Genomic DNA, 26,767 nt, shown 5'->3' with positions numbered 1-26,767 from the left:
AATCCCTATTTCACACAGGGCCATGTAGGTTTGGATTTTGTTTTCCCTTAATAATAACAACCTTCATTTAAAAACTGCATTTTGTGTTCACTTGTGTTATCTTTGACTAATATTTAAGTGTGACAAAATATTAAAGAAAAAAATAAGAAATCAGGAAGGGGCCAAACACTTTATATTCTTTACACCACTGTATATTCAGTTGTTTCCTGTTTTATTTTGTAAGTGTGCTGCCTCATGTGTCTTGTGTAATTTTACTTTCTGTCTTTGTTTGCTTTTCCATCCAGTTTTGATTGTTTGCTCCACTGTAAATTTCACCTGTTTTCCTGCCCTCACTTGTGTATATAGTCTCTGTGTTTCCTTTGTTCATTGTCAGTTCGTCCCAGTTGCTATATTGGCTCTGGATTCTCTGCCTTTTGGATGTATAGCTGCCTGTTTGTCTGTTACCTGTTTGTTGCCCGTCTACCTACCTACCCGCCTGCCACCTAACCTGTGTACCAGTCTGCCTACCTGTACCTGTCAGTAAGCTTTAAATAAACCACTCAAGTCTTCGTTCTCCCTCCTCTGTCTGTGTTTGGGTCCTGTTCTCCACTTGCCAATGCCGTGACAATTCACTGGAATCATACATATGTATCATCATCATAGTGATAACTTCCATTTAGCCAAAAAATACACTTTATACCTTTTTTATTAAATTCCTTCCAGGTATGCACTACATATATTAGGAGTCTGAACAAACATGGATGAAAACTGCAACTTGACTGGTTGGCAGAGGCATACAGCCATGGGGCAGTTTTTTCTAGTTAGTAAATTGATACCCAGATGCCTGGTATCAAGCCTCCACACACAGGAAGATTGGACGCAATATGTAAAACAGGAAAACTCCAGTACTTAGACATGTTTACTTGGCTCTGCATGTGTTTTTTTAACATAAGCCATGGACAGGTCCCTCCTCCATCATCCCATGTTTGATTTGAATAGCTAAAGTGCAGTATGGTCCCGTTATATTTTGGGGCTGCATTGGAGCATGAGTGAGGCAAATGACATGCATTTTGTATTTGTAATACTATGCTAATAATCATATTCTCTTGCCTTGAGTGGTGCATATTCTAACCTTATATGATAAGTAATGCAAATGTAGCAACCTCTGCAAATGCCAGAGAAAATGAAGTAGAAGGCAGAGAGCAAGGGCGCAAAGGAGTAGAGAGGGGAGAATGAGAGAGCAGGAGCTAGCATAACTAACTGATTGTTGTGCTGTCAAATTGATTTGCATGAAAAAGGCCTGTCTAATTGCAACACTTAGCTGCAACATACTGATAATACAGAGCAGGATTATAAAAGGACATGGAGGAGATTTTATTAAGAAGGATTTCCTGAGTGTCTTTGAGAGATGCACCACTACCTTCTGTTTCTGTGGGGGCCATTCAAACCAGTGTGTCCATCACCTTTCTGACATGACATATCCATCATGCAGATGCATATACATTGCTGTCTCAGCACCCATTACCATATAAATCATTTCAATGTTTTAAGATAACTTGCATTTGAACCTAATAAGTGTGGAGAAAAAGAGAAACGGTATAGAAACTCCATGCACCTTAGATGCTGACTTTTGGCACTGAAGTATATAAGGTGGTGAAATAAAGAGTACTCTCAGTCCTAAGGTCTGATTTTTACTGGAGATTGTCATACATAATATACTCAAAACATGGTGAAACTGATAAATTATTAGATCATTCAACTGACTTAAATTAATTGAATATTACATCATGTTAGTGCATACGGTTCAGTATGTAAACACAGTACTAATATTGTGTCAGTTCAGCAATAGGATTTCAATTGAACAAAAAGACGTCCATGGCACTATTGTACTATTGTATTTTTTTTATTCCATTGATCTTCCTTCCTCCCTCCCTCCCTTCCTTCAAATTTGATTCTGGGGGACATGACATCAACACTGATGTCAAATGAAAATGAATGCACTGACAATCAGTGAAAAGCAAATGTCAAAAAAGCAGAAGCCCTAAATGTATAATTTAAACCATTTAAAAGCCATAATAACTGACTATATATTTTTAGTAGAAAAAAGAACAAAAGATAGCAGGTCTGCCATCACATTGACCTGTTCTGAGAGATTATAAAATGTTACCTGCTTTGACAGGGTGTGGAAAAGCACAAAGTTGGTGGCTTAGCACAGGGATTCCTGATGCTGCCAAAGGCAGTTCTTCCCTTTATTTCTTTTCTATAATAATAAATGATGGATGTTTTAAATTACGAAACAGTGCTGGGAAAATCCAATTTACTTCTGTATCAAAGGCCCTTTTTTTTTAGCATTAATATTTGCGGTGGGGCCACTACTAAATGATGTAATGTGCCATGTGATAATGGGTCTTATGTGCGTTTAACAAATCATTGAGTTCCTACCTGTAAATGCATCTGCAAGGAGCTGTTGGTTGTCTTTCCTTGCTAGACATTGATTTAGACCCTATTCATAATCAAGTATGTGTTTGTTTTTTACGTCAGTTTATTTGTATTTTGCACATGTGTGGATAAAGATAGGAGTAGAAAGTGCTTCATTAGCAAAATTGTTCTGTTCCATTTTAGGTTCCATTTCAGTGACCCATTCCAGTGAGCAAGCAAGCACAATAGTGGGGCCTTGAAACTGACACAACTGAATGAAATGAAGCCATTAGTAATGTAATTAGCTACACTTTTGTTTGGCCAACAGTCAACAGGTCCTCCGTGAGAAAAATACATTGATGTGTAGTGACAAAACCCACTTAGATAATATCAATACATACAGTAAATGATTATCTATTAATTGATCAAAAAATAAATATTATGGTTATTTTGGCTAGAAAATCTCTTGGGGCTAGGGTTTTCATGTGATGTACTGTACATTGTCTTGCTGCCATAATTGAGGTCTACAGCTCTTGAGAACAACATATGAGAACAGGTTATGGACTTTGCTGCTGCAAAAGTATCAAATAGACATATAATACGGCATACTGCATTTAAATGGAACTTGCAAGCATACACACATTATGCTTGCTGTTCAGGTGCTTTAAGTTGTGTCAACACTGTTGTAAGCTGTCTGACAACAGAAAAGTATGTTTCCATGTTCCATTTTCAAAAAAAGCATGATTTGGGGTTTATTTATTATTTCAGCATCAAGTTTAGGAATAACAAGTGAGTTGTTAAAAAAAATGCAGGCTGCAACATTTTTTTAAATATTGGCGTATATCACAACTCAACCAATTTTGTTGATTACAAGCTAGACAGTGTAGTATGTCAAAAATCCATATTTCCATTCACTTTTAGCTAGAATACTACTTCCACATTACAATGTGATTTTTTTTTTTTTTGGATACCTATCCCTATCAGCTCTGATTGTAGCAATTATTTGTGTGCAGCCAGTTCTACAAAGGGCCTCAATAACTGACCAAGCTGTAGCTGCTAGGAAATATGTGGTCCAACTGAAAAGCCTCTTTCTTTGTTGAATTTTTTTTTTTCATTGTGTATTGAAATGTAGCCTAATTGTTTTGATTCAGTCATGATTTTGACAGTTTAAGAGGATTTCATTAATGTGATTGGTGCTTCCAACTCTGAGCAGCTCTCAGCATTCCTTCAATTTTATGTTCTGCTCATTTTAAAGATATAACTATGACGAATTTCAAATACATCTATAACCACGCAGTTAAAATGAACAGTTTTGGTGCCATAATACTTAGCCAGGTGTTAGGAATATTAAGGTATTTATTTTATCCCTCCATTAGGTACAACTTATTCTGTTTAATACAATATATCATATAAGTATATATGAGTGTCACAGTTATATATTATAACACAAATGCTCGTTCAAAGTGGCCTCCAGGGACATCAATGTTTCCTGTCACTTCTGTACATCAGAGAGCCCTTTCTTCCCAACTAGAAGACAGCTAGTTTATTTCAAGAGTGTTTAGATGTATCTGTTTACTCTTTCTTATCTCATTTCCTTGTTTCTGTCTTCTGGATGTTTGTCTTGTTAATTTCTCTCATTCTCTGCTCACCACAACTTCAATCACAGTAGATCCTGGTACATATGTCTCTGTGGTGTCCGAGTCTACATCGCTCTTATGTGCCACTTTTTGTAATGCTCTTCTCTACTGCCCTTGACACAGTGTTTTCTGTTTTTCATCGAGTTCATATTTAAGTTCATACTTACAGCTGTCTCTGCCACATCACCACTATATTCTGCCAAGTGTCGTCAGAGTGGGCAAATAATTGCCCCAATATGATCACACCTCATGCTGGTGCTAAAAAGGTATATCAAAACATTGGCCTTGCCTATTTTTCCTTGGTTTAGCATGTTACTTTTAAATGTAATTATATTAAGTGAGATAACTTATCTAAGTATAGAGTCTGATAAATTGAGTGTAAAAGTTTTTGACACATTCAGTATTCCTTAATTCTCTCCTTACAGTAATTCCATCCATCAATCTCTCATCCCCTTTGTCCCCCATTGTACAACAGGTCAAAGGTATTTGTTGGTTAAATGCTGCTTATTGTAACTGATCATTGGTGTCATATTCAAAGTGGCATGAAGCTCACTCGTTCTTACTGTATTTACAGTCTGCTGCTCTATAACCCAGTCTTACATAATTGTATCTTTAACCCATTTTATGTCTTACCCATCATCCCTCTCTCTATTGTACCTTGTTCTTATTCCTCCCCCTTTTCTTGTCTGTCTGATCCTGCACATCTTCTTCACTGTGACTAGTGTGATGGTAGGCAGGCAAGAGCATAGTGCTCTTAACAAAGCCAACATTACCAAAGATCTTTGGCTGTGGGATGTCTGGCTTTTTAGTTCATGCAGAGATTGGCTAATATTCCTGTCCACCACGATGAGAAATATAAGGAGAAATAGGCATTTCATTTTAATGAACCTTTTCCTCAGAGTCGACACACAAGAAAAAGGCAAATCTATATAAAAAGTTCTAAGAAGTAAAAGGCATAAAAGGCTGTTTGCTCTAAAAAGCACATTTCCTCCTTTTGTTCTAGCCGTGATCGAGGTAATTCTCCAGATTTCCACTGAAAACATTGCTTAATGTCTTTGGCTTGTGGGAATAAAAATGAAAATGAGCCTCAAGGTCCTTATTACAAGCCTCTCGTGTCAATCATTTTCAAACAAAGCTGCTTTTGCAAACAACGCAAAGACACTGCATTAGAACCATGCAAACTTACAGTCTACTCAGACTGACTCAGTTTTTTGTGAAGTTACAGGAGCAGGATGTTTGATTGTGTTGTCACAGCTAGCTTGAACATGACCACAGTTGTGAGGATTGTTTTTTCCCCCAATTTTGGTATTTGGCCTCCCTCTGTATTGCATTTTTATGTGTGCACATTTGTTTTTTTCATTTAAATGGCATGTTTTGAAAGATTGGGAATGGACAGTGGACAGCTCCATGCAGAAATTGTTTGCTCTATTTATACCAAGATTTTGTATCAATGAGTTGACTAATGCCTACAGTACTTAAACAGCTACTGATGCATGTCCTCTTGCTTCACATATCCAAAGTTGGCTCCTTCTTTTGAGCAGTCATAACCTTAGCGGGAGGATTTGCCAAAAAGTCTTGAAGAAATGTCTTTTTCAGTCCAATTAAGTCTGTCATTGCCCTTTAGCAGTAAAGTGTGGAGGCAGCAGAATTTTTCCACAGCCAGCAGAGGTCATGTTCATGTGTGCTTGCCTAGCTCTATTCTTATGAGTGCTTCGTGCCTTTTTCTCATCACATTCACAGCCTCAGCTCCTTTGAGTGGGTGGGACAGGGGAGATTTCAACCAGACAGGTTGTCTCCTCACAGTACTGTAAATTGTGAGTAACACGTAATTTCTAGAGGTTTTCAGTGTCACAGGCTCATAGTGTTTCAGCATGACTTTAGTATTATTAGAATAGTATCGCATATGTGACAGGGTAAGTAAGTACTGTAGCTGTCTATCCAACATGCTGAGCTCTGGGAGATCATCTTGGCAGCATAGTGTATCAGGACAATGCTATCAAAGCAGAGAGAGCCAGGGGAGTAATAGGGGTGAGCCAAGTAAAATCAGCATATTCTATTATACCCTTTTAACACCAAAATTAGTGCATACACACAGGTTATTTAAACCCGAGTAAACCGCTAAAAATAGGCGATTAACTCCTTTCCCATTGCCCATTGTTTTTTTTCTGATGTGTCACGTTCAACGTCACAAACGCACCGGAAAACAGTGTTCGTAAACAGTAGAAAGCAGCATGGAGGCCAGTGACAGGAACCGTATTTCCATAACGTATTTTAATGCATGATGTATCACATTAGAAAATGTTAATGGAAACTTCTGAAATTCGCATCAAAGTTTAAATGCTCGCGTGAGGTGGGTTTTGCCTTTTTTTCGAAAAAGAGTTAATGCACATAATGGGAGATGGAAACACTTTTGCCGAATAAGTTTAGATACAGCTAACATTGAACTTGCATGACTGATCAGTTGTTTCTGCTCCGAGAGGAGGAGAAGAAGAAGAAGAAGCTGTTTCTGCTGTTGACGTCTTAGAATAATTTCAAATCCCTGAAGACCTCTCCATTTTCCCCTCGTAGATGGCCAAGGCGACTGGTTTTGTTTCTTCTTGTTCTTTGAGGTTTATTAGTGGTTGACAAACAACTGGTTTCGTTTCCTGTTCGCAACCTCTACTTCTCCTACTCTGTTTATTACAGCCATGTGTAACATAGCCTATACCGCCAATTTCTGCAGGATGACGAAAGTAGATTAGATTATTCGCTCCAAACCAGTTAATGGAAACATGCCTAATTTGCATTTTCTTTATTTTTCTTTATTGTGACATTTCAAAAGTTTGCTTCAAATTTGCTTTACAATTAATGGAAATACAACTAATGTTACGGTGGTAACATTAACATTAGTAACCTGTATCCTTATTTCCTCTTCCACCCGAATCAGGAGAAGCTCTCTCACCTTACTGTCTTGCCAGTGTTGCATCTTGCACGATACAAAGAAAAAAATCGCCATTGTATGTTGTTCCCATAAACTGTTACTAATTATGTGCCAATGTCAGGTACTTCAACGCGCGTCAAAGCATAGTGCCAGAAAAGGCGGGGGAATTAGTGTGTCCACCCAGGTGTCTTGTTTCCATCACTGCCAATCGGAGCTGGAGCCGATAAATACCCATGACTACTGCAGAGTCATTTGACCCGGGAATGACTGACAATTGTTCCCTTTTCCACTGAAGACAAAAGCCAGATGTTTGTGGGTGTTAGTGGGTTTTTTGTCCAGTGTGAAAGTGGCTTTAGAGACACATTAATGGGTAGAAGAAAACTGGGGTTAAAGAGGTAGGAAAGGAGGGATGATAATGACAAGGTGATGAAAACTACAGCAGAAGTGGACTCAAAGGAGCAGTTTACTCCAAACTAAATAAACTTTACCAGGTATGCACATTCAAAAGGGTAGTTTTATGACCAAAACATTTGGCTTTGATCATTGTACACACAGAATGTACAGAGGGTGGTTAGCCAAACATGTCAAACTTTTTCATACATGCAGTTTCATTCGCTGTACCTCTGCTGCAACCCTCTGCATCTGGTAAACAGTGTCATGTGACTGGTTGAGTTTTTTACATGTCATTTGGGCTATGTGATTTGGTTTTCCTGTTGTATCTCCTACCTCTGGCTTGGTTGACAACATTTGCTTGCAGCACCTTGTAACAGCAGTTCAGCAAATGGACACCCGAAATGGGATTTATTTAAAGATGCTGCAGATCTTTCTGTGATTTAATACAGTTACATTCTTGTTTTCCAACAATATAAACTTCACTTGTATATCCTCAATTTTGAAGCTGATTAGTATTAGCTTTCTCTTTATATTAGATTTGTGTGGTTCAGATATGGTAAAAAGTGTCATTAATGTGGCAATATGACACATTTTGATCAACAAAATGGATCGTTACTATAGAGCTTACTATATATTTCTTCATATAAAACTCAATGTAAAAGAAACCATTTGAAATCTCTTATGGGAACCCTGAGCAGAGCTAATTTCGAGTTTGTCTATCAAAAGAAGCCATCACCTGACGTTACCAAGGCAAAGATATCAACTGGACCAGGCTTGAAGTGGCTCAAATGTAAAGTAGCATGCTTTATAAGTTGCTCCTTTTAACGCAAAGCAGCCACTAAAACTATTAAAGTGTGTGTGGTGGGTGATGATATAGTCTGTGTTACAAAGGGGTGTAAGAGTGGTGGTGTTAACTGTCTGCTGGCGTAATGAGAGAGTGAGCTGTCAGAGACACGCATGTAATGGCTCCCTTGCCAGCCGCCCAGTTCAGGCCCTGTGGGACACAGCATAGACATACCATTTCTTTCACACTGTCATCTCCTGCACCCCCTCCCCACACTTCCTTTCCCTTTCTCCTTTGTTAAACTCTGACCTGGACAGGGACCATGGCAGGCCTCTCATATCTTTTGTCTCTTTGTATTGCACAGATAGTAAACCGTACACATGCTAACAATCACATACACACATACAGAATCTCACTAAGCATGCAGGACTCAGAAGGGGCATTTAGTCACTATATCCCATAGGATTGGGAACCCTACTATATTCAGGATACAGTGGGTTTCTCATGGGCAGTCAAGTCTACCCTCACTGAAACAGGCAAACAGGCAGCAGCTTCTCAAAAGACCAGGCAGGATAGTTACACTGTGATGGTACATCTTTATCTCTCTGACAGCCATAGTATGCTTTAATGACTGCTCTGTTCAAGGAGTGAGCTCACAGTCAACTTCCTACTGACATGTCCTTCAAGTGCAAGGTTATTTTACTCTTGCATTTTCAGTGAAAAAAAGAAGGCGGTGCAGCTTTGACCCTAATTTGTGATATTGGTAAAAAAAAAACGGGGCTACTAAATATTCCTAGTTATATAGTGTTCTTGGCTGAAAGTTGTTGCTAATGTGCAGTGCCATTTTCACCTATAGTGTCAAAGATAGGATTTTACAAATTCACTCGATGGCTCAGCTTCCTCCTTCTCCTCTTTCCCTCTGCTCCCAGCCAATCTATAAGCATTCATCGCTGGAGGCTTGCCGTTATGACAGTTCTTTCATCAGCCATTACTGCTGGTGTTAATGGCATCCTCATGCTGACTTTAAAGCCTGATTATCATATTGTGGAGGTTGATTGACAGTTGACCTTCACACTAGTTTATGAAGAGCCGGCTAGATACAGTGGGTCTCCTCAATTGCCTCAGTGGCAGCGTATTAATACTAATCTGAAAGAATTACCAGGAACCAATTAATCTGCAGACCCTAGACAAGACAGTGGTTAAAGAGATAGTGCTGCTTCACAGCTTGGCTTCAATATAGTCACTAAATGGACAGTGCTGCATGCTCAGTGAGATTCTCAGTGTGTATGTATGTGTTTGTTGGTATTTGTACTATTTACTTAGCCGAGGCAGTCCACGCTCATAGGTGCATGGATTTCACTACAAGTATGGTTCATTCCTACCAACTCCATGCCTGTGTGATAAGCCAAAAAATGAGGTGTCACGCCTGGAACAAATGCTTAGGTGAGGTTACACTGACCCAGCATGGTATACAGCTGACTTATTAGTGCAAGAAATGAGGCGAGGCAGAAAAACTGTCTGTGTGAACTATGATGCATAATACAGAGGGCCTGCATGCACATTTATATCAGCACTCTGCATAATGTCTCCATCTTATGGCTCAGAAATACACAGAGACCTCATTGGTGCTGCTTAACCTTACCTGTGCTTCACCATGGTTACTTGCACATTCCCTCATACAGGGAGGGATCTCCCCTAACTCTGGTCTCACCAACGTCAGCTCCCCTGGCCCTGGCTGCCAGCCTCTTTCCCACACTCCACCACTCTTGCACACTAACACTCCTCCATAGAAACGCATGGTGGAGGTGTGTGATGCCAAACGAGTTACTCGTTACCTCCCTCCCACTCGGGTGGTAGAAGCTTTTGGAAGAACTACAGCGACATCTGCATGTGCCATGGTTACAAAGCGCCAGCCTAATACCACCCATTTCACTAGGCTTCCCCTGCCAGCCTGCTCCCCATCTGTACTGCCCCTCCTCCTGGCACCTGCGGCAATCATTTCTCAAATTACTAAACATGGCTAATTGTGTGAGGCGTGAAGCTCACTTCATTTGAATACTCTGGCTTGGGGGGGATTTGCCTTGCGTAGGGGAAGAATTAAGCAAGGATATCTGGAAAAGGGAAGATCCGCAATTAGAAACACAGGTCTCTGAGGAGTAAAATTTTACCACGGAATTGTTGTTCTGTGCTGTTAATGTTGTACCTCACCGAAGTATTGTTTTGTATGAAAACTGATTTTGTTCAATTACAAACTGAATTTAAAATTTGGCTCCATTCTTTATTTTTAAACTTTTTGATTAAAAGTCATAATAATCTAAATCTTATTTAGGAAGTGATTCATTTGGAAGATTTCTTAAGAAAGAGGCTTTTTGCAGTCTCCTTTTTATACCTTGAAGATTTTTTAAATTGAAATTAAAATTTTTTATTTTTTTATTGAAATTAGATTGACTTAAGAGGAGGCAGAATGATCCATTGGAACGCTCAAAAGTGCTATACTGGGTCACAGTGTGTTTCTCTTCATTAACTACATCCTCCTGTATGTGATGTGTTGTTGTTTTCTTTTGCAAGTTCATAAAATCTGCAAAATGTTGAATCTCACAGTATGTCCTTTGTGTGTGACTGTGTGTGTGTGTGTGTGTGTGTGTGTGGGGGATTAATTTATCACTAATTCATCCAAATATAATGGGCCTGATTCTAAAGCGAGAATCAGGTTTGGGTTTGGTTGTGGGGTTTATTTTGGGGTATGTTTATGTGAGGAATAACTTGAAGCAGTTTTTGTTGTCTCATGTAGGAAAATCATGGGGAATACATAGAACAGCAGAATAACTCAGTTATTCCCATCAAGTAAGAAGGTTTTTAGTCCTCAGTCTCCCATGAGTCTGGCTCACACCTGCTGCCAATAGTCACCTGCAATGCTCTCCCCTCATTTGTATAACATTTTAAACCCTTACATGAACGCTCACAAAATTGACGATGAATTGTTCAAACTATTTCTTTGTAGTCCCGATTTAGCTGGTCACATGCAAACATTTCATGAAGTCTGAAATCGCAATAATAATCTAATTTCTGTTCCATTCACAAATGCACAAACATCCATTAGTTCTACGTGAACAGACATTCACTGTATGTGAGATGGCTCCTTGCACAGATTGTAAGGTGCTAAATTAATCCGTGTCGGAAAGGTTGAGTGCACTGACTTTTTTAATTAATGTTGAATTAAACGAATTGGCAGTTTGCCAGACACCAGGCACACAGCTTTGAAGATTGTCATTGCATAATGAGTCGCTTTTTCTTCTCTTTATATTTTATGCTTTTCTGTTTCCAGTCCCTCGCTCTCCGCTGCCATTTGTCCGTATACCTTAGCGATTTAATGATATGCAAATGAAATATGCATAAAACCATCCTGCTGTAGGATGATTAAGCACAGAGGACATTAGCCAGTGCCCGCCACAGTGTCTGTTGTCTCCTCTGCATTCCGCTTCGGCCAGGCGCCAACAACGCCACTCTAATAAAGATCAATGCTGCACTAATCATCTGAATAACACAAATAATATCCAATTTGAGAGAAATTAGATTCCAGGATGGTTTCTTCTCGCTCCAGTTTTGTAAGATCCAGAACCAGGAAAGGCATATGTCTTCATATGTGAGAGTTGGTGCTCTAGAGAGCAGGCAGAGAGCAAAGAGACCAGGTTTTCCAAGAGGGAGCACTTGAACATCACTGGCAATGCAGGAGCTTTTCTCTGCTTGTTTGTGAGTACTGTGGCATTATTTGACTACTGGCATATAACGAAGGAAGAAAAATATCCCCGTTCTTGCTTTCCCTCTCTCTCTCTCACTCTCTCTCTCTCACACACACACACACACACTCCACCCCCCATTCCATTCTGCTCTCTCTTGCAAGCCCTCTTTTTTTGTAATCCATTTGTGTAATGAAGACGCTGCACAATTAACATCCCCCATGGAATTAATATAAAAGGGCGATTATCCAAAGTTCATTATCTCCAAAAGATTAGAATATCCACATGTTTCGCCACGATGAATATGGAAAAAATACAGCACCAATTACAAATTACATTGTTAATCGTATTTGTTGCGATCACGATTATCACATTTGAGATGCCCAAAAAGATGCCCTCTTTTAAGCGGTCCTTCCTCAGTAGTGGTACAACAAGATTCAGACATCTTGGTAGTGCCAAGGTTGGGTAGCAAGCACAAAGATGTTATAATCCCTCCCTTTGGATGACTTCCTTAATTATTAATATTGCACAACCATGCCTCTTGTCCAAAGATATCCAGGAGAAAAAAAATTAAAACAATAATTGTTGGATGCCAGTGGATGAATATCCTTCGTTGCTAATTACTGTTTTAATTCCGACTGTGCATATTAACAATGAAAACGAACTTAATGAAAGCCTCCGTTGTGTCTTTGCAGCGATGCCCATCCTTGGCTCCGTGCCCAATGCCAGCAGACCTCGCGGGAACCACAGAAACGTTCCTCCGGACCCAGAGAGTACCCCGAACCCCCGCAACTCAAACCAGTTGGTAAGTCTGCTTGCATCTGTTTATGAGAGTTTAGCGCAGGAGGCAAAATCCTGAAAGGGTGGAGTTTGTTCATTTCTTTTGGATGGTTGGCAAGAAGGGGGCAAAAAAGTCGTGGAGACGTGGGGTGTGGGTGTGGAGGATTTAATGAGTTCCCACGGCCTCACTACCCCCAGTTTGGTTGCAGGCAGGCCAGCACCTCCCCCTCAGTGTCTCTTGAACTCGGGTTGCTTCCTTGTTCCTGTGCCTTCTGTACCCATTCCACGAGTTTTTGTTGTGTCTGTGCCACCTCTCTCACTTGGCTCTCATACTGCTGGATACTATATTGAATCTATAGGATTCAAGTCCATGATACTTGCTGTGAATATAGATGAATCACACAAATGCCTACATTTCTCTCTGCTATTGCTTGGCTTGCTGCAGATGTAGAAATTCACAATCTTTTTATGACTTTTTTAAATGTTCTGCTTCAAGAAGTTTCCCCTGTCACAGAAAAAATCTTCTGGAGGAAAACAGGATGTGTGATTAATTTTGATCAGCACAAGTACAAATAGAGGGAAAAAAAGTTAATTAATTCCTGTCTGTCTGCTGATTGTAATTTGTTTTGGCAGTTCATTAGTATGCATCCTTATGTTTGCATTTTTTGTCTCTCTTTTGTGTCTGTGACATTGTAAACAGCTGCTATTGAGCTTCAAGCACAGTCCCTCAGGTCCATTCTTCCCCCCTCCTCTTTTAGGCAGGCACACAAATGATTGGCAGATTGGCAGCGTCTGTTGCAGCAGCATAGGCACTGTAGACGTTCAATGTGGCTGCCAACCAGTGCAATAAGAAATGGCAGTTTTACACTAGGGAAAATCTGGGGTAAAGGGGGAAGGGAGTTGGCACAAAAAGAGGCACTCGCTTCAAACCCTCTACTAATAGTTGAACAGTTTGCCGGTTTTGTCTTCATCTTGTTTTTTGTTGTTTTATCCCCATTATGGATTCTTTTGTTGATAATTCAAGCCGTTCCTTTGATTGAGCATGTCACCCTAATTAACGAAGCAAATGTTGCTCTAATTAGTCATATCAGGTGCTGTAATGTCTCTGTTTGTTCTTTTCTCTTTTATTTTTGGCAACTGATACGTGAAGGGTATCCGATTGTGTTGATGTGGCTCAATTGTGGTATATCTCCCTCGTCCTTCGCCAGTTTTCGTGCCAGATGCCATCACATTCCCGCTGGCGCACCACTTGAGACCCGCAAGTGCTAAATTATTGCTCCTTGGGCATCCTCCAAACCAATGACTTTTACCCAAGTCCATAAATGCCAACTGAGCGATGTAAATGGCGTTTGTCATTACTCGCATCTTCCAAGGGTACGTCCTTTACTGCTAACAAATGAGTTGGCATGGCGTCTCCTGCCCAGATGGCTGGCTGGCTTCCTGGCACAGAGAGCTGTGCCTCAGATGGTTAGAGAGAGAGCAAGATGGAGCGAGTGGGAGGAGCTTCCTTTTGTGCCACCGCCACACCCCCCAGTCATCGCTGGAACAACAAAACATCCCTAAGTTTCTGTTGTTTTTGGTTTTTAGAATTTCCATCTCCATTAATCCCATGTAATGCTGCCTCTGTTGCTCTTGTGTATGTGGCACCCATCACTGTAGGTTCACTTCCTGTCTCACATCTTCTGTGATAAACAGTTTTGCTGTATTTTAGAGTGCTGGATATCCACCCTTAATGGCAGCTTCCAAAATTCAGGTGTAGGTCACATCTTGAAGTCTTCGTCGGCAGATGTTTACTTGTCCTCCAAGGTGGTACTGAAGTAAGGATGAATGTGTGTCCAAAGACCTGTATCTTGGCTCCAATTTCTAATATTTATAAGCCACCCATCTGCTAAAAAACCAAAACAAGCTAAAAGAAAAACTCAAAGCATGTGACGCTAGCAAAATGACGAGAGGACTCTTCTGTCTCCCAGGCTACATCTAACCACCTATCCTAGAGAGCGAACAGAAGTCCGCCTTGGTGCTACCACTGAATGGATGGCACTGTGCCAACTTCTCTCTGCCATCAACCGCATTCGCTCCTTGTTTCCCTTATTTGCCCATCCCCTTTCTCTCTCAGTCCCTCTCTTACCCAGCCTCCTCCTCTCCCTAGCTTTCCTTCCACATGCCCAGTACGCTCGCCTTCCAGCTCCCTTTTTTCTTCTATGAGCTTGACATTAATTACCATTTGGGTTAATTGATTCTAAAAGCTGATGATTTTTTCTAACAGCTCTTGTAAGCTGGCTGACTAGCTGTTTTATGCCCTGCCGTGTAACCTCGGTGCCTGGCATTAGGTGTGCCTCTGCTTTGCCCTTCCTCTTCATTGATCCTGGATGGAGAAAGAGAGAGCCTCAACCCAACCAAAAGCCCTAGTGTTGTGCAATAAAAACTAGGGTGAGCTGTGCTTGAATGTGCCACTGTACACAGTGAAGAATCTCAAGCTGCTTATCCGACTGTAGCTGATTGAAGTTGATGTTTTGCTGGCTGATCCCACCGCACAATGTTGTCCTGGCATTTTATAAATAATCAAAAGTCCTCCTATCACCTTCTATTCTTTATATACTTCTCCCATTTTACTCTCCCTACCTCTCTTCCAGCTCTACACTCTCCTCCATTCTCTCTTTCACTGTCTCTATTTACAATTGTCTCTTATTGTACCACAATCACTTATCCTGTTATTTTAAGCTGCATTTTCTGTTACTTTTGTGGGACATGGATAAGAACCGTAACAAACATGTTGTAAACAAATGACAAATGACTATTCTGACATTTTTGATGAAGCTCTGTATATGTGTGGGGTAACTATCTTTTCTTTCTTGTCATTAGCTGTTTCGTCAGTTGCGCATATTTGATTAAATAATTATCTTGGCCACGTCTGCTTTTTCTCTTTCATAGATTTTTATTCTGGTCGTTTGGTACGGAGCTGATGAGGTTAAAAGCGGGAGACAAAAATAGTTTAATAATTTAATAAAATCCCCCTCCTTCTGAAGGGGGTATGCACACCGCTGTTAATTAGCAGTGCTTCGGCTGGCTATAATAGTCAAGTTAAAAAAGACTAATTGAGAGAGAAATTTATGAACACTTGCAAATACCGTGTGACATACTTAATGCGATTGCTATATCAATTCTTACATATTCTCTCTCTCTCTCTCTTCTGACTGTATAGTATATGTACTGTACACATTTTCTGTTTGACAGTAGTATGGATGTATAATTAAAGACAATATGAAGATAGAAATTGTCCTCTTCGAAGTCTTTCTCAGTCTGGTGATTCAGGGAAGCAGTGGCAAAAGGCTTCTTGTTTCACACTCTTTTGGGTTTTTTTTCATTATTAAATAAAAAGCAGCAACTGGGCAATTGAGGCAACAAGAGGAATCCATTATGCAAATTGACCAGTATTTGCATAATGTCTTATTCCAGGAATATGCAAATGAACCGTGTAATTTATGAGCGCCTGCGTCTGTCTCATAGTGTTCCCATAACTTACAAAGAGTTTTTTTCCTCCTCCTCTCTCCTCCTATCCAAGCTGGCACGACATGCACCATACTCACAGACCAGACCCACACTAAACAAGCACAGCCACAAAAAGAGGTTGCTGGCAGGGTACTATGACTGGGTGGGAAAAACTTGTCTGGCAGACTGATAGGGATAAGGAGGCAGGCAAGGGGCGGGGACGGGTGGTATGGGAGAAATGTGTAGGGGGGCACATAAATCTCTCTACAAAGGCTCAGTAGCAGATGCTAATTCTTTAAAACAACTGCGAAACTAAATAAAATGAGAGGCAAAAAACAAAGGCGGAAGATTTCGACTGGGCGGAGCGACAGCGATTTCTGACTTTTCTTTGTGTCTTGTTGCAAGAGCGTTGGTTCTGCGCTCTTTCCCATTTCTTTGATGCCCGCTTTTGAGATTTTTTCCCCCCTGTCATTGGAGCTGGTAGCTTTTTCCTCTTGTGGAGGATTTCCTCATGAGTCAGTTGGATGAAGGCAGCTGAGTGCTGGGTAGGATGGAGAGGAGAGAGAAACACAGGAGAGAGAGGCTGTATCTGAAGGCATGCGTGTGTGGGCTCCAGTCAGTCTCTACCAGGACCCTGGGATGCCACCACTCAGCCCAGACAAGCCCAGCACAGAGCATCCAGGGAGACTAGGACCAGACACATCCTGATGTGTGATGTAAATTGCATACCAGTTGTTTGGGCTTCTCATTCCCCAGCAGGATTCTGTTTGCTGCAATTATTCTATTACGACTCGTTTGTGATGATAGGCCTACTTTGCATACTTGATGTGAGGCTAATGGCTGAAGAGACAATTCTACATTGTTCGGGAGAAAAAAAGCCACAGGGGACTGCGTTGGAGAAAAGACTTTGCTGCACTCCAATCAATTGAGGACATGAATGTTGACCAAAAAAACGTGTTTGTTTTTTCTGAATTAATCCTCTGGGCCTGTTCTCACAGAAATTCCAGACTTCATGTCATCATATTTTTGCATCAACTGCCTCTGTGCTGGAAGTCGGAATGCACTCTTTCTACATTTCCTCACACTTGGACACTGCAGAGCTTGTGATTGTAGAAATGTGTTTGTGCCAAGACTGCCCCATTGCACACAAACACAGTGAGTGTGCCCGCCTCCCCTGAGCCTGAAGGGGCATCTGTTCCCTCCTTGTTGGACAGTGATTGTATAGCAGCAGACGTGTACAGTATACATGAGTGTGTGTGTGTGTGTGTGTGTGTGTGTGTGTGTGTAAGGGCACGTGTGCTTATGAGAAGCAGAAAGAGACAAAGGAGATTGCATTATGTAAGTCAGCATGATGTGTCTCTCTTTTCTTCAACACATGCACAGAGACACACACACGTGCTTAAATAAGTGGAGTGTGTCACCTTCTCTGTTGCTGTATCAGGACTTTGGATGGGAAGAAGGAAAGAGGACCATCTCTCGAAATACTGACCCTTCTCCAGGGTTATGTAATTTCACCTTTTGTCTGTGGTTCTTTCTCTCTTGCACTTGATTGTGGTTGGTGTTGCTAATTCCAACTCTGACCTTTCTTAATTAGAATGTCAAGATCATTATCCTATGCTATTTTATGTTGTCGAGGTTCTGCGTTTTATATTCACATTTTTCCTTGTGTATAATGACACCGTGAAATTGCCAAGATTAATTTTCTGTATGCGGGCAGTTATTTTCTAGAATCAGCATTCAACTGGCAGCTTATTATACTGCACAGACCTTTCATTACCTCTAATGAATGACTCATTTAAATGTGGAATATTTGTACTTGAATGCTGTATCTGAATATGCATCGGAAATTTCACATTCAAGTTGTGATAATTGCACAGATTGGTTCTCCTGATATACATTTTTGTATGTGAACTATAGTTACATATTACCTTATTTCCTGTGGTAAAAATGAGTTAAAACATCACTTCAGCACATATTAGGATAAACCAATGATTTGCAGTAAGTGCTTTTATATTTTAGTTAAAGCCCTTTTAATAACATTAGTAATGATGATAATAATAATGATTAGAGGAAGATGCAATAAAACAAAACAATGCAGAAATAAGATGGAAATGACACATTGAAGTCATGTTTAATTAACATTTTAGGGTTTAGAATGATTCTAGCTAAGATATGGGCCCAAGTTAAGGGGTGAAACAAGGGGTAAGGATACTGACACTTGAAGGGAACAAGTAGGATTAAGATTATATTATGCTGCTAAACCTGTTTGCAAATCATCAAATAGAATAAGGAAGACTAATACAAAATAAATAGAAATACAAAAGGAGGAATCAACAAATTAGCTAAAACAATAAAGGTCATCATTATCTTCTCAACATACACCTACTTTGAATGTCATGGTAGCTGATTATTACATTTAATTTTAATATCCTTTTTGAAGTGGTAGAAGGAAATCCTAAACACTAAGCATCGCCTCCTTTAGGTTCATCAGAGGTCAAATTTAATTTCATTCTTCATTCTTTAAATTCAGCTTAACTTAAATGTTGAAATTGTGAGACATCCACTGCTGCTTGAAATGTCATTGGCCTTTCAAATTTATATTAGTTTAAGTTGATAGTGAAGGAGGAAATAAGCTTTAGTAGATTTGTACATGTGTTGGTTTGTATATGGTTTGTGTGTGTGTGTGTGTGTGTGTGTGTGTGTGTGTGTACATATTTGTGTGCTTGCAGTTAGTGTATGTGTGCATTCATTTTGTTCTTGTTCTTCTATGATGTCATGTACTGTATGCTTGATCAAAGTAGTAATGACCAAGATTTGGCAATAAGAGTTGCCAAAAACAGCAAGTTTCCAAAGAAGAAGTAGACCTAAGCAATTCAAACATTTTTGAAGGTCAAGATCAATGTTTTATTTTCTTAACAGAAAAAATATGTATTCAGTGTGTCTCACAAAAATTGATTATCTGCAATGTGCCTATAAAACAACACTTAGAATATTATCTCAAACTAAAACATTAAACTCATAATATTAGAGTGAAACAGGTTACTTTGTACATGGCACAGACTGACACCTTTTTGTTTGTTGAACAAACTGTTTAGTCATAGAAATACATTTGAGACATAAATAGAACAGTCATTGCCATTCAAAACAAAACTCTGCTCTCATGTCAAACAGGACAATAGGAAATAATAAAACCATACTCTTCGCGTCCTTCCCTCTGAGTTCTGTGCACAACACATAAGAAGATATTGAAGTGGTTCATGTTGGCCAATGCTGTGGTGCACATGCAGGTATCACTGGAACTGTTTTCACATTGTTTTTCCTGTGCAGCCAATGTACAAACTTCCACAGAGATGCCACCTGCATCGAGTTGAGATACCTACATTATGTAACTGGCACAAGATGCAGTGGTTTGTACAGGATAGAATGTCATCCATAGCAACAAGCGCCAACGTGGAAGTTGAGTGGTTCTGACCCACCTGTACTATTTTATGCAATATATATGGTTTACTGTGGTTCAGAGTGTCTATATCATTAAGTCAAATATCAGTAATCAGGCTGTTTTCTGATGTCTTCTAAGAGCCCTATCCAAGACAACTTGCAGAAATATTTTTGGTCTAGTGGGCTAAGCCACTAAGAGCAACATATTGACTGTACTAGACAGCTTTCTGGAAGATGAGTAGGGGCACTGTCCTTTTCTGTCATTTGATTCAATTTAGTTAATCTCTAAAATGTATGTTTGTTCATCATACAAACATCTTATCTTACAATAGGAACTACAATAGCAACCTTCTTTTTGAATGTTTTTGATCTTGCATTGTATTAAAGTGATGCCCTTTTAACTGATAGTGCCCTTGGTTGAATAAAATCAAAATGGTTGCTCATCTATTGAATATGTTTTATAATTTTTTTTCTCATTTAGTTAAATTTTTTTCTGTCAAAATTCACAATATATCTCATTCAGTAACTTGTGAATACTAAGCAATAATGGGAAGGAGCTGTTAAGGCAATAACTACCTTTTGTTACATCTGTGAAGTGCACACTTAGGACAGGACAAGGCACCCAATTATTTATGAGGGGCTGAGTGTCCTTTGTAAAAAATTGTTAGAAACTAAAGTTGAAAACTTAAAATTTGTAGCAGCATTTTCACATCACTTCCCATACTGAGAACTTAAATGTAGAGATGCCACGATCACGTTATTATACTGATTGCCAATCGTCTATGAGTCATATAGATACACGGCCAATACCGATTGTTTTTTGTTTTGTTATAGCAGCTGGTATAACAGTATTAAAAAATCAAGTACTGGAATACCTTGAAAATAGCCCCCTTTTTTAAACAAAGTGCTTAAAAAGCCCTTGAAATTCAAATGAACCACATTAACGCTGTCTTATATTTTGACCAAAGTTTTGTTCATCAAGTTATTATAATTAAATTGCTCAGAATCAGAAATCGCTCAGCATTTTCTTTTTTAAAATTCTGAAGCTTCACCGGCTCTCCCTCTTCTTTCTTTTTCACCTTGATGAGCCTGTTACCGAAAACTAAATATGTCAGGGAAGTGTAGATTTAATCCAGAAATTGAGCAATTGGCTTTTGACTACTTTTGTTTTATACCGACTGCTGACTCCTCACTCCTCTTAACCATCTAGTAGCGTGCACTATTGGTCAACAACTGCTAGGTTAAAAACAAGGCTTAACTACGTAGTCTGTTGTAGACCACATTTTGGCCTTTGTCGTGGCTCAAAAACTGACATCCTTAGGAATGTTTGGTCTCAACTTGAACTGGAGCATCTGCAGACTAATTCCATATCCAATATGTTATGATCCACTACAGTTAGACATAATACGAGATGAATAAATCTGTTTTCGTTAGCTTTGTCGCCATCTTGCCTGCTGTATGTCGCTGCTATGCGTCTGTGTGGTCGCCAAATTGGAGAGGTCGCTATGCGTCTGTGCAGTCCCCATATTGGAGAGGTGAAGATCCGCTAGTAAACAAATACAATGTGCGTCCTCGATCGTTTTTCACAATTGGCGACTAGAAAGCATTAATCCCGATCTTCTGATCGCATATTTTTACCGAATATCAGCCGATAACGATCACTGTCGGAACGATCTGGGGATTCCTACTTAAATGTTATTTTATTATATTTGTAATTATATTTGCCCATCTGATGAAATGATGTTGAAAAATTATGAAAAATACTGTTTTATCAGAACTACTAGAATTAAAACTAATACTCTTCTATGAGTGATTTATTAACTCACCTTTGGGTACATGATTACTACAGTATGTGGGTCAGGGAAACCCTATACTGTTTGACTTCAATCTTTTCAGAATGTTGAGTCTGTAATAAACAAGATAAAATAACAGAAAAGAGCATTTATCTATTTTTATTCTCATTTGTGTTATAATAATTTCTGCCCAATTTTGCCATTGTGGTAATAAACCTCTGTGTTTGCCCCCTTCCTGATTTCTTATTTTTTGGATGTTTGTCACACTTAAATGTTTCAGATCATCAAACAAATTTAAATATTAGTCAAAGATAACACAAGTAAACACAAAATGCAGTTTTTAAATGAAAGTTGTTATTATTAAGGGAAAACAAAATCCATGTGTAAGAGAGTAGCTGAAAAGGGGGCTGCAGTGCAGAAAACCTCCTCGTAGGCAAATGTAGCATTTTCTGTGGCGAAGCAGTATGGGGGATGTAGAGATATGCATCTTTCATATCTATGGCAATCATCCACTCACATGTTTGATGCATCATGCGAAAAGCTGTTGATGTAGCACTCGGGCAGATACACTATCGAATGCATGTCTCCTGACTTTTTGTGAACCAGAAAATCAGAGTCCCACAGGAACTTTTTGACAGATGCGGTGGTCATCTTCCTTGTGGCACTGGTACCACAGCTAGTTAGTCCTCTGCGGCAGGCAAAACGGAAGGAGCGAGCAGGGTTAAATAGGTAACAAGAAACTTCAACAGGACCTTACTTAGCATCTTTTTGCATCTCAGCAACACTGGAGGATGACGAAGGTTTCACAGAGTGCTATGTCTGTACTCAAGATGTCTTGAGTGAAAAGGGAGCTGAGCAGCTGGTACACCACTGTTTCATAGGGCATGCGTGCTACCACCTGATTTGCGGCCAATGCAAAGATCTGTCTCAGGATGCCGAGGTGGAGCCTTGATAGGGTAAACCAATAACGAATCCCATTAAAGGGCGAATCACGTACGAAATAGAATCTATCTTTAGATATATTAAAAAATACAATTTAATCTTTCAAATTAGTATCATGATATTGATGAAAGTGTGAGACACCACTGTGGTTGTTGATCAGGCATCATGATGAGCCGGAATGTTTATGAGCTAGGTGGATTTTGAAGCATAGTAGCAGCACATATTGTATCATATTGTACATATGATGGTACAAGGTGATTGTGTTTTAAAGGAAAGGCATAAGTGAGAAGCAAGGATAGATTGCTACCCTCACTGAAAGCTCCCTTCACATTCATTGCACCCCTTGACCCCTCAGCACACATTAGTAGGTGAGGATTTATTTCAGCACAAGATGTTGCCATAAAAGTGGCAATCTTGTTCCACCAGCATGAAGGTTTTAGCATTCTGGGTAACAGCATCTGAAATCACAGAGACGCAAATGGGTCTATCCATAAATACAGTCCATCCATGAATAATGGAGCCAGCCTATGTAAAAGCACCAATGTTAAAAATAAAAATAATAATAATATAAAGCTCTGTGATATAATTGCTCTTCTTCTATCTTGAGTAAACGCTCAGTTTTGGTTGTGAGAAGATTTTAGGATCTGATGGGAATTGAAAAGGTATCTGTGTGTATAATATCATTGTGTTATGTCAGGGTGAATTTTGTTTGGGCAAGGTGTGAGTATGTAGTCACTTATTTAGTGTAGTTTTTGACTTGATAGTTGTGTATATGAATGTTTCGCTGTGTGTTTACTGAATCTGGCCTTTCCCAGCTCTAATAGAGCCAACACTGCTTAAATGACGGATTTGCTTCTTTAAGACACTCATCATGTTTCTTAATTGAGTGTGCTGATGCTCACTCACTCACTCACTCACTCACTCACTCACTCACTCACTCACTCACTCACTCACTCACTCACTCACTCACTCACTCACTCACTCACTCACTCACACTCTTACACACACTCTCATACTCTTATGCTTACTCATCTGCATTGTCTTAGCCACCTATCTTTAGGTGTAGCTGGATTTTTGGATAGGCACTCCAATGATTATCACTCTGGTTGTTTGATTGTGGGGGTGAATGATCTGGTCTTATTTAATTTACTGTGTGAAGAAAAGTATTTTTTTAACTTAAAAGATTTAAACTTACAATTTGTCTTAATGTTGATTAAAAACAATGTGAAAGGGTTTTTCTGTCAATTCAAAATGTTGATGTACAATAAAACTATATAGTTTTTAAATATGATTGAATAATTAGGATTTTTTGTATCACAATATGGAGCAGAATAATTGTGATTATTATTTTAGCCATAATTATGCAGGACATGTGTGTACTCGTGGCCCACCTAAGGGACTTGTGTAAGCTTTCAATCAATATGAAAAACAAGAGCTCAAAATGGATCTGCCAGATCATCCAGCTGGCACGTTTTCCTGAGAAAGGAGGCTGTTGCAAAGAGAGAGTATGTTACACTGACAGACCCTCTTTGAATTGCTCTCTACAATCCTCTTTACTTTTCACTGTCAGCTCTGCTAAAACTTTCAAGACTAAACTGTATATCTTGTATGCAATCTGCGTATATATGTTAACGTGCACCTTTGTCATTTTTGCAGACACAAGGACATCCCACAATAACAATTTTGACTGCTAAGAGTCTTATCCTGCAACACTCACAATCAGACCCCAGCATCATACATATTATAGTAATAATAATAACTAAGAACATACAGTAGTTGTTTTTTGGACTGGTGAAGCAATGAAAATAAAAACTGAGACCAGTACAGCTTTGGACTGTTGGCTCATCTGGACATGTAGAAAGCTTGTAATTCTTTATTCTTACCTGAAGATGTCTCTAAACTCATTTTTTAAATTCTATTTTGTTGCTATATATTTTTTATTGTATATGCAGTGCTTTCATAATCCTTTTCAAGACACTCTTGCTAGGTAGGAGGACATCACTATTCTTTCCTAGATTATAGACTCAACTCTTACAAAGGCCATAGTTTGCCTCCAGAACGGTGCACTGGGCATGCTGCATGGTCTTAAGAGGCTACGCAGGGTCACTTTTTCTGTTCAATTGTTCTGTTGTAACCTCAAACTCAACAGGGTCATACCCTTCCAGAGTTTGTCTGTGGTAGCGTTAAGGAGGTGCACAAAACTTCTCAAACCACCCAACAGCACTTTCCTTGGTGATAGAGTGCTGTTAAATGGTTTAAGAAGAAGCTGCTGCTAACATCAGCAGAACTAAGGACCCCCATTGACTGGTCTGACAACACAACGACTCTGTACAAGAGAATACTCCTGCCCAATTGCTATATGTCAACCAGGAGAATGCTGTGACAGGACATATGCCCAGACACAAACTTGATGCAAATTTACAAAATGTTTGACAGATGAGTATAGCCAACTTCAGCATTGCTTCTTACACCTACTTACTACTGCTTCTTAGCATTTTTATTTCAGTGTTTAGCAAGCTGTACACCAAACAGATCATCATCTGCCTGTGCATGAACCAACAGCTCAGAAAGACTTTATTTCACCATGAAGGCCAAGCTGTCTGTCTATAATTGTCTCATGTCTATCATTGCACAGCAGATATGCTGCCCAAACAGTGAATTTTGTTTGGGCAGCATAATTATACTTTCACATTCATAATGGCAGTAATTCCTGTGCATGTATATGCATGTGTCTGTGTGCATGTGTCTATGTATTTGTGTATGTCTTTTGCCTCACTGCACTCCACTCCACTCTTACCAGCAGATGCTTCCAAAGCCCCCTGTCCTCTCACGCCTGATGAACCAGAGACAAGTGCCAGAGGGTAAACATGTCCACTGCCACATGTCTCTTTCCTGAATGGCTGCATTTAGCATGCGCCACATGCCGTAGTCAATGGAAGCATACACATTGGCGTACTCACACATGCAGACACCATCAATTAGTTTAATCCTGAAATACACACCATTTCATGGGAGCCCAGGGCTGTGTTAAGCAGTTATGTTAACTATTGCATGCAATGTGCACTAACATGGTTGTAAGCAGAATCCTGCATTATTCAGAATGGGTGGATGGGGTAATTAAGAATCTTGTAGTCACTTCATAATTTATCTGCGTTAAGCAGTTTTGCTGGGATAAACAGAGCTGGCACATGATGTGATGTAAGATGAGACAACATGGCACTTGTGCATAGAATTGCTGTCTCTTCTTATTTAGCCTGTGGCTAGTTAGGGTTGAGGTGGAGTAGTAGTAAAAAGCTGTCCCTCTTCATACACTCTGCCAACGTAGCCTCAAATTAAAAAGATATTAAATTATTTGTAAGATAATGGTCCGAGCACTAGAAGAGGATTTGGGTTTCCATTTTTAGATTTTTTTCCCCCTTTCAGTTTATCCTTGTAAACACATCAGAAGAGTACTTTTTACCTTTAATACTTGTGGATTTTTCAGGGCGCATGTTATAGACTAAATAAGAGATTGCTTTAAATCTGTCAGTTTCTAAGGATTATGTTTCCATTGTTAGCATTATCTGTAGATCATGATCATTGTATATTGTACTGTATAGAGCTAAACAGTAAGTTGTGATATATATATTTATCACATTTATCGTTTCTACAAATAGGCTTAATTTTCGTATATTCCTAAAGTCATGAAACATTTCATGTGAAGTAAATCGTTTAGAATGCTCACTGTATGAGAAAACAAATAAGGATATGAAATACAGAGAGAAATAATTTTATCCTGAAGTCATTGAGACTATTAATTGTGAATAATAATGACCTGAATGACCTTGACTGCATCTTGCAAAATAATCTGGATTATCATTCCAGCCATTTTCACGCAATTTGTAAATCCTTGTGTGTTAGATTATCAATAATGAACATCCTTTGTTACAGACAGGGACCTATGTATGACACGTAAAAGAACTGCACAGCTTTGGCAAGAGGTTGTGAGAAACAGCCTTACAGGTTTAGTTGGTAATTTAATAAATAGCAGCACACAATGCAGAAAATTAAGATATGCATGACCTTTTCAAGCATAATCTGGCAGTCCCTAGCTATAGGAAGAATTTAGTGTGTGCTTTTCTAGCTCATGCTCTATCTCAGCTCTCAGAAACAGGAAGTGATCCCAGAAGTCTTTAAAAGGTCACGACAACTCTGCTTTTTCCAGCTTGACATTTGATTGGCAAAGGTAGAAATGTGAGTGTGGTAGGGATTAGCCAACGCTTCCTCTACATGCTTCAAAAAAGTAATCTGAATGGAAGAGGTGAAGGGTCGCTTCCCCCAGGCAGCCACCCACTTTGAGGCCTTCTCTTTGCAATGTAACATTTGCAGTGTGGCCTCCTTTTGTGCTTAATTGCATATCTGCACAATTTTTAATTGTTTGCCTAGTACAGCAGGTTGTTATAATGTGCATGACAACT

General features: G+C 39.5%; 1 protein-coding gene across 3 annotated transcripts in view; it reads left to right on the top strand.

Moving 5' to 3' along the window:
• LOC122875502 overlaps window positions 1-26,767 on the top strand; it is a 149,054-nt gene that overhangs the window by 18,809 nt on the left and 103,478 nt on the right. For 2 of the 3 annotated variants that reach the window (XM_044194708.1, XM_044194729.1), the window contains exon 1: window positions 678-12,673. In XM_044194708.1, coding sequence (XP_044050643.1) covers window positions 12,458-12,673 — 216 coding nt within the window. In that variant the 5' untranslated portion in view covers window positions 678-12,457. Of the gene's footprint in view, window positions 1-677; window positions 12,674-26,767 lie in introns of those variants that run through there. The other variant, XM_044194719.1, reaches the window with a different exon arrangement.

The sequence above is a fragment of the Siniperca chuatsi genome, linkage group LG1, assembly GCF_020085105.1.
Source record: "Siniperca chuatsi isolate FFG_IHB_CAS linkage group LG1, ASM2008510v1, whole genome shotgun sequence".
NCBI classification, from domain to species: domain Eukaryota; kingdom Metazoa; phylum Chordata; class Actinopteri; order Centrarchiformes; family Sinipercidae; genus Siniperca; species Siniperca chuatsi.
Note: the sequence above shows the minus strand (reverse complement) of the source record. Positions and strands in the feature narration are given on the sequence as shown.